The 10109-nt window shown below is 45.4% G+C and overlaps 1 protein-coding gene across 4 annotated transcripts in view; it reads left to right on the top strand.

Annotated features, from left to right (window-relative positions):
• Positions 1 to 10109, top strand: part of LOC137436438 (arylsulfatase B) — a 128596-nt gene that overhangs the window by 23433 nt on the left and 95054 nt on the right. For 2 of the 4 annotated variants that reach the window (XM_078786427.1, XM_078786428.1), the window contains exon 1: positions 4045 to 4350. The exons of 1 other annotated variant lie outside the window; for it this stretch is intronic. In XM_078786427.1, the coding sequence (XP_078642553.1) occupies positions 4344 to 4350 (7 nt within the window). In that variant the 5' untranslated portion in view covers positions 4045 to 4343. Of the gene's footprint in view, positions 1 to 4001; positions 4351 to 10109 lie in introns of those variants that run through there. One more of the 4 variants, XM_078786423.1, reaches the window with a different exon arrangement.

Genomic DNA, 10109 nt, shown 5'->3' with positions numbered 1-10109 from the left:
TACATGCAGGTAATTTACCCTTAACCCCTAACTAATTAACATAACCCCACCCCTCACCATGGGGATAAGATACGAACTTACACGACATCCGGCCTGACTTATGTACATCAAGGTGGCTACGTGACATACGAAGCACACTACCCTATACAATCCTACCTGGCCCGAAGGTAATCCATTGCCTACCCCCCCATAAACGTAACAGTATTCACACCCCTCGACTTTTTTCACATTTTGTTGTTACAGCCTGAAATTAAAATGGATTAAATGAAAATTTGTCACTGATCCACACATAATACGCTGTTAATGTCAGAGTGCATTTTTTAAAGACAATTTTTTTTTACAAAGTTATTATGAAATTATTTATTTATTTATTAACTCTGGCCTGAATACAAAGCGCTACATCTTGCGGAAACCGAGCACAGCTCATCACCCATCTAACACACCATCCCTACTGTGAATAATGGTGGTGGCAGAATCATGCTATGGGGATGCTTTTCAGTGGCAAGGACTGGGAGACTTGTGAGGACAGAGGGAAAAATTAATGGAGTGAAATACAGGCAAATCCTTGACGAGAACCTGCTTCAGAGTGCAAGAGACCTTCGACTGCGGTGAAGATTTACGTTTCAAACAGGACGATGACCCCAAGCATACAACCAAAGCAACACTGGAATGGCTTCACAACAAGAATATGAAAGTTCTTGAGTGGCCCAGCCAAAGCCCAGGCATGAATCCCATTGAGAATCTGAGGAAAGACTTGAAGATTGCTGTTCACTGATGTTCCCCATTCAACTTGACAGAGCTTGAGCAAATCTGCAAGAAAGAATGGGATAAACTCCCCAAATCCAGATGTGCAAAGCTGATACAGACATGCCCAAGAAGGCTCGGAGCTGTAATTGCTGCCAAAGGTGCTTCAACGAAGTATTGACTCGGGGGTTGAATACTGAGGTAAATTTGATATTTCTGTATTTCATTTTTAATTATTTTGTAAAGATTTCTAAAAAACAAAACACATCCACTTTCACAAAATGGAGTACTATTATGTATAGATCAGTGACCAAAAATCTCAATTTAATCCATTTTCATTTCAGGCTATAACAACAAAATGTGTAAAAGTCATGTGGTGTGAATACTTTCTGAAAGCACTATGTATAGTAATACTTCTTGAAGCAATAGAAAAATATATGAAAGGATACGGAAGGACGCCGACGATGTTTGGGCATGTGGAGAGAAGATTATCCTGTGAAGCAAGTTGGGTTTGGTGGTTGAGGTAAAAAGATGAAGTGGTAGTCTGGAAGGATGCGATCAGTGGAGACTTGCGGTTGTTGGGGTTAATGTTGGTAGATGCTTTTGACAGAACTAAAAGAAGAGGGGCCGTTAGCCGACTGATCCACAATGTGGGAAAATGGTCGTTAAATTAGTCGTAGTTGTAGTCGTAGTAGTATACCGATAGTAGTTCTGACAAAGGCCTTACGTTCAAATAGACTCAACTGTGTTTGATTCAAAATCTTGTGTCCCAAACCCATCTCTCTCTGTACCCACCTTACCCAGTCGAAACCAGGTACTTCTGGACTCTGTGTCCTTCTCCACCTTGTCAGGAGAGAAGTTTTTGTCAAACCTCGACTCTGATTCTGCAGCTGGACCAGACGGCATCAGCCCACGTGTCCTAAAATCCTGCTCTATGCTCTATCACACCCTCTCTCTATTCTATTCACCCTCTCATTTGCTCAAGATCATCTGCCATCTGCTTGGAAATCGGCCAACAATACCGCTTTATACAAAATGTGCAAAAACAGATCCTTGCAACTACAGACCAATCAGCCTGCTCCCAATAATCAGCAAAGTCATGGAATCCATCATTGCTTCGGATATCAAATCCTTCCTCTTCTCCAATGGCTTGATCTCTGATCATCAATTTGGTTACAGACCATGTCATTCTAGTCTGGACATGCTGCTTCTGCTGTCTCAACCATGGATGGAGATCCTCAACACCAAACAGCAAATCACAGCTGTCTCCCTTGACATATCTCGTGCCTTCGATATGGTCTGGCACCCCGCTCTGCTCACCAAACTCTCCTACTATGGTATCCATGGAAATCTCCATGCATGACTTGCGGACTTCCTCTCTGGTCGAAGTCAACGTGTAGCCCTGAATGGGTTTCTCTCATCTCCCCTTCCTGTTCAGGCTGGAGGTCCCCAAGGCAGTGTTCTGGGCCTTGTGCTTTTTCTGGTCATCAATGATCTCTTCAACTCTGGAAAATCCTCTCTATCTCTTTGTTGATGACTCCACTCTCTGCCGCTCCATTCCTCATCCCTCAGATCGGTAATCTGCAGCCTCTTCACTCTCTGCAGACCTGGACAAAATCACAGACTGATCAAACAATTGGAACATGTCTTTCAATTCTGACAAATCCCACACTCTCACGATGTCTCTCAGAAAAAACTGGCTGGACAACCCTCCCATCTACTTTCTCAACAATCCTCTCCAAAAGGTTCTGTCACTCAAGCTTTTGGGTCTCACTATCTGCCATGATCCTTCCTGGGAAAACCACATTTCCAAGCTGGCCTCCAAAGCCAGTCGCCGACTGGGCATCCTGCGTCGTACGAAGTCCTTCTTTGGCACAGCTGAGCTCATCACCACAAACAAAGCTTTCATCCCCAGCTCAATGGAATACTGCTCTCCCCTCTGGGTTGGTGCTTCTGCCTCACACATAGCTCATCTTCACGCTGTTGAAACCAAAGCTTTAAAAATCATTGCAATCTCCCACGATTAAGTTAAGTCTGAGGGCCTTTCACTCACTCACCGTAGGCAGGTTGGTGGTCTTTCCGTCTTCTACCGACTCCTCTCCGGCCTTGCTCCCCCTGCTCTGTCTGTGCTCTGTCCTCCAAATATTCCTACAGGTCGTACAAGATCTGCCAGCAACCCTCTTCTGGTTAAACTGCCAAAACCAAGACTCTGCTCACCTTCACTCTTTCATTCCTCTTTTCTCCCGCCTCTGAAACAAACTCCCTCACTCTCTTCAATCCCACTCCTCCCTCCCGGTCTTTAAAACAGTTCTTCACTACCATCTCTTATCTTCCCCCATCCAAAACCTTGATGTTTTCTACCCCCGGTAATTCACCCCAAATCCACTTTTTTGGAATACCAACTTCTTTCCTGGAAGTCCTAGCAGTGTCCATGTGTTTTATACCTCTCCCACTCACCTTCCCACGCCTCCCCCCAAACCCTCATCCTCCCACAGATCTCCCGATGTCGATGTTCTCTACCGTTGTACTTGTGTGCTTCCCTCTCTCTCCACCATCTTCTCCTGCTCCCTTTATTATATGTTTTATGTGTCAGTTTGTTTTTTTGTGATTAATGTTGGCTCTTGCACGAGCGTCGATCTTGTATACAAAAATAAATAATAATACGCTTTTCTTCTGCTTGTGATAAATTATCTTAGCAACTTCCGGTTGATCTGAAGCAACTTTGTCTTGTGTACCGATGCAGACTGGCTCTCCTGGCATTCACCTCGACATTTAGTATTTATTTTTAATCTTGCTTTAAAAAGTGCCGGATTACATCAAGCATTGTATATCCAATAAAATGATCTTGGGCCCTGTTGTATGTACAAAATTACAGGTCCAAGCTTTTACTCCTTCGATTTAAAAAACGTGCGCAGCCGATCACTCCAAGTACAAGGGAATCGAACCCGACAACAATAATGGAGAAGCGGAAAAACACGAAGCAAGGGCAAAACACTCCTGGGTAATTTAAGCCGGTTATCCTGTCAGAATTTCCTAAACGATTCAAAACATCCGATAAGTCTGCTTTATTCTCTTATTTTTAAGTATATAGAGGGTGGCATGTTTAGCTCGCAGTAGATCTTGGATAAACAATGGACGCAACCAGAGGATTTATACACTTTTAGAAATTGCTCCGTTAAAACAGTTAACAGTACTTTTGCCTGCATATCTTTTATGTCAGAAATGAGCCTTCAAAGACTGAGAGGTCGAGCTGCATCACGTGACATGACATGACGTGACGTGACGCGGTCGAACTGCATCACGTGACATGACATGACGTGACGTGACGCGGTCGAACTGAGTCGCGGCGTGTGGTGAAACTTCTATCACGGTCTGGCAGAGGAAGAGGAAGAGGAAGAGTTTTTGGTGTTCGTTTAACCACCATCGTTTTATAAAGCTTGCGGTGTTACATAAGAAATCTTCCGGTGAGCTTCATGCTGACTGGAGCTGTAACATTGCGACTCGCCTTAATGTGGTGAATAAAACGAGTTTACCACACCTGACATTCGCCAAATGATGAAGAAGTGGGAATCGAAGAAGGAAGGAAAAGCTGTGATTTAATGCGCAGTGAGTTGGAACGTGTGTTGTTTTACACTTTCTGTAATAATTATTATCAAATGGCATGGTAAATGGGGTTTATGGAAAGTGAGGGATTCGAATGGATCTCTGTTTGGAGGTAATGATGTAACAAGAACATCATGGAGTTATGTTATAGACTAGAGGGCGTACATACCACATGGCCACATGGCCACATGCCGACATGGACTAACTTGAATTACGTGGTGGTGAGGTGTTTTGAATTTCATGGTGGTGAGGTAACGTCCCAAACTTCCAGGCTGCACCTACCCCTCCCGTATGTATCATATATGTGCTGAGGGGTTGTTTTTTGAATTATATATATTTTTTCAACCTAAATTTCTCATAAAAATGTGATTTTGAAGGAGCTGGGGCTCCCACGTCGATCGGAAGAATGGACGCGACAAAAAGCTGGAATTCATCCGAGTTGCTTTAATCAAACCAAACACTCAGGCACTCTGAAAAGCCCGCCCGTTTATCGGGCAGCAATATATATACATATTATCCCGGAGCGTTTGCCCAGGAAAGGCGAGAGGGGGCGTGGCCCAGCGTCCTGGCTGCGGCCTGGCAAGTTGAGCGCGGGCCTGCCCGGGCGTCCTGGACGAGCCCGGCATGGTGATCGCTCCGCGTCCTTGATAGGTGCAAGGCGATTGTGAAAACCCAGCGGTAGCCGCTACACACGTCCCCCCAGAATCGACTTGCACCGGCAGGGTCAATTTGAGGGGGGCTGCCATGTTTTTGGGGGGCAACATTTGTTGACAACGTACATGTACATGTACATGTGCATGACGTAGTTGTGTCGCGAATATTTTCTCGTGGCAAGATGCCGAAAACTTGTGCCTGCTACGGGTCCACAAATCGTAGCAACCAGAAGGATGTTAGTTTTCACAGGTGAGTACTCTGTATGTTTTTCTTTTTAAAAGTAGAAATTTTGGTCGGAATTTGGTCAGATTCATTGAGTGGTGGACAGGCATACAACAAGAAGCAGGGCTGTATGGCTCTCTTTTATGTCGTGTCTCTTTAATAATCTCGGACCCAGACCATCTCGGACCCAGACCATCTCGGACCCAGACCATCTCGGACCCAGACCATCTCGGACCCAGACCAGCTCGGACCCAGACTGTCCCAGATCATCTCGGACCCAGACCATCTCGGACCCAGACCATCTCGGACCCAGACCATCTCGGACCCAGACCATCTCGGACCCAGACCATCTCTGACCCAGACCAGCTCGGACCCAGACCAGCTCGGACCTAGACCATCTCGGACCCAGACTGTCCCAGATCATCTCGGACCCAGACCATCTCGGACCCAGACCATCTCGGACCCAGACCATCTCGGACCCAGACCATCTCGGACCCAGACCAGCTCGGACCCAGACCAGCTCGGACCCAGACCAGCTCGGACCCAGACCATCTCGGACCCAGACTGTCCCAGATCATCTCGGACCTAGACCATCTCGGACCCAGACCATCTCGGACCCAGACCATCTCGGACCTAGACCATCTCGGACCCAGACTGTCCCAGATCATCTCGGACCCAGACCATCTCGGACCCAGACCATCTCGGACCCAGACCATCTCGGACCCAGACCATGTCGGACCCAGACCAGACCATGTCGGACCCAGACCATGTCGGACCCAGACCATGTCGGACCCAGACCATGTCGGACCCAGACCATGTCGGACCCAGACCAGCTCGGGTCCAGACCAGCTCGGGTCCAGACCAGCTCGGGTCCAGACCAGCTCGCTCAGACCCAAGTACCAACTTGGACCCAAGAGTTTTTTTCAGTGTGACTTATCTTAATTCTTATCATGAAGTATCATTCTTTTAAAGTCATTTTTGTTAATGGGCCAGTGAATGTTGTATGTGTACAAAACCTAGATTTTTTTTTTCTTGGACTCCCATGAATAACATTAAGATTTTACTGGAGATATGTATCATTGTTTTCAAAAACACTGTTGGTCATATTATACATATTCTTGCATCAGGTTAATTTTGCCCTTATACCGGGCCCAGACCATCTCGGTGTACATTAAAGGATAGCAAACCTTAAAGACTTTTTTCCCCACGTATCAAAAGATGCTAGAGAAGTCTAAAACAACTACACATTTTCCCTTTGGTGTTTTCTTTAGTGGCTTTTTGACCCGAAATATATTTGTACATTTTCCATGGGCAGTACCATCTTGAGACCCTGTGATGTAATGGGGTCCCATCGATCCAGACTACCATCACAAGGTCAATTCTAAAACATGCCTGTAGCAACGTCACATGTGCAGCCTCAACAAAATCCAACAATCTGCTTTGGATTTTTGTTCGGTCATGTGTAGAATGGATGGGGTGTTTGTTTGTTTGTGGGTGGTTGGTTGATTGGGTGGCTGGTTCTGGTTGATTTTATATATATTTTTTATTTTTTTTAAATCTTACTATAATTCACCAAATGTCCGTCTGTCCGTTCAAAGGTACCGCAAAAACGGCTCAACCGATCGCAACAATATTTTGGGTGGGTATTCCTGGGACCCCTGGGAGTAAATTGGCCATATTGTTTTTCCAATTTTTCCAGTTTTTCCAAACATGATGGAATAATATTTACCAATATGAACAGTGATGTGGCTTTTGTTGAAATTCTACAAATACTGTTTATTCTACGTACCAGGAGAGAGTAGATCGACGCTTGACGAACTCTTCCTATATAAACGTGTGGCTCCGATGTAACATGGCAGCGTGTGCAAAGCAACTGAGAAACAGGTGTAGCGGCCGCTTCCGTGTTACAGATTCGGCGCGCACTCTTCACACATAAACCTGCGACTGAGAAAGACGTGTAGCGGCCGCTTCCGTTTTGCAGAATTCAATCTTTTTTCAAAATGGGCGCCATGTACTGTTTAGATTTTGATGATTTGCGTGTGATATGATTCAACGGATGTTTATATGAATCGTTTAAAATAAAAAAGCCTTCAATTTCTGATATTTTGCTTTTTCATTTGGGCTTCCCAATTGAAGCCCCGCCCATAGGGCGGGTACCATTGCTAGTTTTTTTTAAATTAAGGTTTGAATTATAAATGAAGTTGCAATGAATTAAATAAAATATGAAAGTGATCTTTCTTGTCACTGTGCCTCAGTTTTTTATGTTGCAGTTTTATACTATCAGCATATAAGTGTGATTGTGCCCCCCTTCCCGTTAGTGAGCAGAGTGAATGTCCAGATGACCGAGTATAACTTAGTTTTATCATGGGTGTGTTATAATCAACTGGTTTACACTCAATTAATAAATCGGGAAAATAGAACTTTTTTTTAGGTAAATAAATGTGTCGTTCGTTCGTGTGGTTGCCAACTTCAATCAAGATTGGTGCTTTAATGTACGATAGATAGTGGCAATGACCATATTGTTCGTTTCGAATTTAGATTAAAGAAAAAAGAAACAAATAATAAAAATCAACTTTAAATGGTCACTCGTTCTTAGACATAGCGTTAGTGTGCGCATCCGTGTACTTGTTGCCCCCCCCCCCCCAAAACATGGCGGCCGGGTCTCCATGGTGGCACGGCTGGGTTCTGTATGCGGCATTGCGAGTGCGCCCTCTAGTCTATAATATAATTCTATGCAAGAACATCCACTCCATATGGGAGCGGAAGGAAGGGTCATGTTATTATCCTCTCTTGGGTATATATGAAATAGATTACAGTTGATCTAGCCTCGGGTCCGTTAGTCTTTTGGGGATGCAGTAAATATTGTTACATTTATGGGGTTAGGTTAGAGAATACCGTAGGAAAGGTAGGATTGAATAGGAAATAGTATGGACCGTGTAACGTGTAGGAGCATTTCGATGTACGTAAGTGGGGAAAATATAGCTTCAGGTTGTGTTTAAATGTGCATCATACGAGGGGTGATGCCATGTTAATTAGTAGAAGGGGTTAAGGATAATTTCCCCTGTTCGTAATACCCTCTGTGGCCATCCCTTACATTTATAACAGCTGGCGAAGCATAACATCGGCCGGCCATTATTCACGCTCCATAAACACGATACAGCAAAGACCCACCCAGGAGGGGCGGAGCTACAATGATTCGATGGGTGGGAGACAGGACCGGCAGCAGAGGATGCCAGACAGAGGATGCCCAGTCCGGGTCTGGCTTTGGAGGCCAGCTTGGCAATGTGGTTTTCCCAGGAAAGATCATGGCAGATAGTGAGACCCAAAATCTTGAGTGACAGGAGTGGCAGAAGGCAAAGGGTATGGGGGCAGAAAAGGCAGAGCATGAAAGTGAAAAGGCAGCCAAGAAGGCTGCAAAGAAAGAGGTAGCAAAGGCGCAGGAGGCATGTAGGAAAATGTTCGGAGAACGCTTGGATTTGGAAGAGGGTCATAGAGCGGTATTCAGGATTGCAAAGCAGATAGCGAAAGAGAGGTGTGATGTGATGGGGGGGGGGGGGGGGGGGGTGTGTTGCTTGAAGGATGAAGTGGGGCAAATCGTTGTGGACCCAGATGGAATAAAAGGAAGATGGAAGAGATATATGGAACTAATGTTGAATGCAGAGAATGAATGGGATGGCAACATAGAGAGTAATCCAGTTTTAGGACCGGCAGAGAAGATAACCGAGAAGGAAGTTGAGGGAGCGATAAAAGCAATGAAGAGTAGAAAAGCGGAAGGGACGACGGGAGTTGTGGGAGATATATTGAAGGCAGCGGGAAATTGGGGTGTGAAGAGAATGACAGAGATCGGCAATCTGGTGGTGACAGAAGACTGCATTCCAGTGGATTGGGAACTGAGTACCCTCGTCCCTCTATACAAGGGGAAAGGTGACCCTCTGGACTGTGGCTCGTATCAAGTGATAAAGTTATTGGAGCATGGAATGAAGGTATTGGAAAGGGTGTTGGACGGAGAAGAGGATGAGGAAGAAAGTGAAGATTGACGAAATGCAGTTTGGATTTATGCCAGGAAGAGGAACGACAGACGCGCTTTTTATTGTGAGGCAGTTGCAGGAGAAGTACATGGAGAAGAGGAAGAAGTTGTTTCTTGGGTTTGTTGATCTGGAGAAAGCATTCGATAGGGTTCCACGTGAAGTAGTGACATGGGCATTGAGGAAGTTAGGAGTGGAGGAATGGTTGATCAGAGTAGTGATGGCAATGTACAAAAGAGCATGCACAGCTGTAAGGACGAAGGACGGGAACAGTGGTAAGTTTGAGGTGAAGGTGGGAGTGCATCAGGGGTCGGTACCAAGTCCACCACTACTTGTAGCTGTGATGGAGTTGCTGGCTCGGAACGTAAAGGAGGGTTTACCGTGGGAGTTGTTGTATGCAGATGATCTGGTGTTGGTTGCAGAAAGTATGGATTGACTGAAGGAGAAGATGTACAAGTGGAAGGAATGTATGGAGACAAAAGGTCTGAAGGTGAATATCGGAAAAACGAAGGTGATGGCAAGTGGTAAAGCATGTGGTGGGGTGGAAAGAACTGGGAAATGGCTGTGTGCTGTGTGCAGGAAGGGTGTCGGAGTGAATTCCATTCAATGTACAATGTGCGCTGAGTGGGTTCATCAAAAATGTAGTGGTTTGAGAGGGTCATTAACCAGTGTGGCAGCTACATTCAAGTGTAAGGTGTGCACAGAGGGAGCTGCAGATGGAGGAAATGTTGAGTTGGATCTTGGAGACGGCTGGAAGGTGTGAAAACATTTTGCGACCAAGGAGACATGCTGAATGGAGAAGGTGGATCAGACTCGGCAACGGTTGCTGGAGTGAAATGTGCACTGAAGAAGTTTCGGGAA

Source organism: Myxine glutinosa, chromosome 11 (genome assembly GCF_964187855.1).
Source record: "Myxine glutinosa chromosome 11, kmMyxGlut1.1, whole genome shotgun sequence".
In the NCBI taxonomy this organism is placed as follows: domain Eukaryota; kingdom Metazoa; phylum Chordata; class Myxini; order Myxiniformes; family Myxinidae; genus Myxine; species Myxine glutinosa.
The sequence above is the reverse complement of the archived record's forward strand: the minus strand, read 5'-3'. Positions and strand labels throughout refer to the sequence as shown.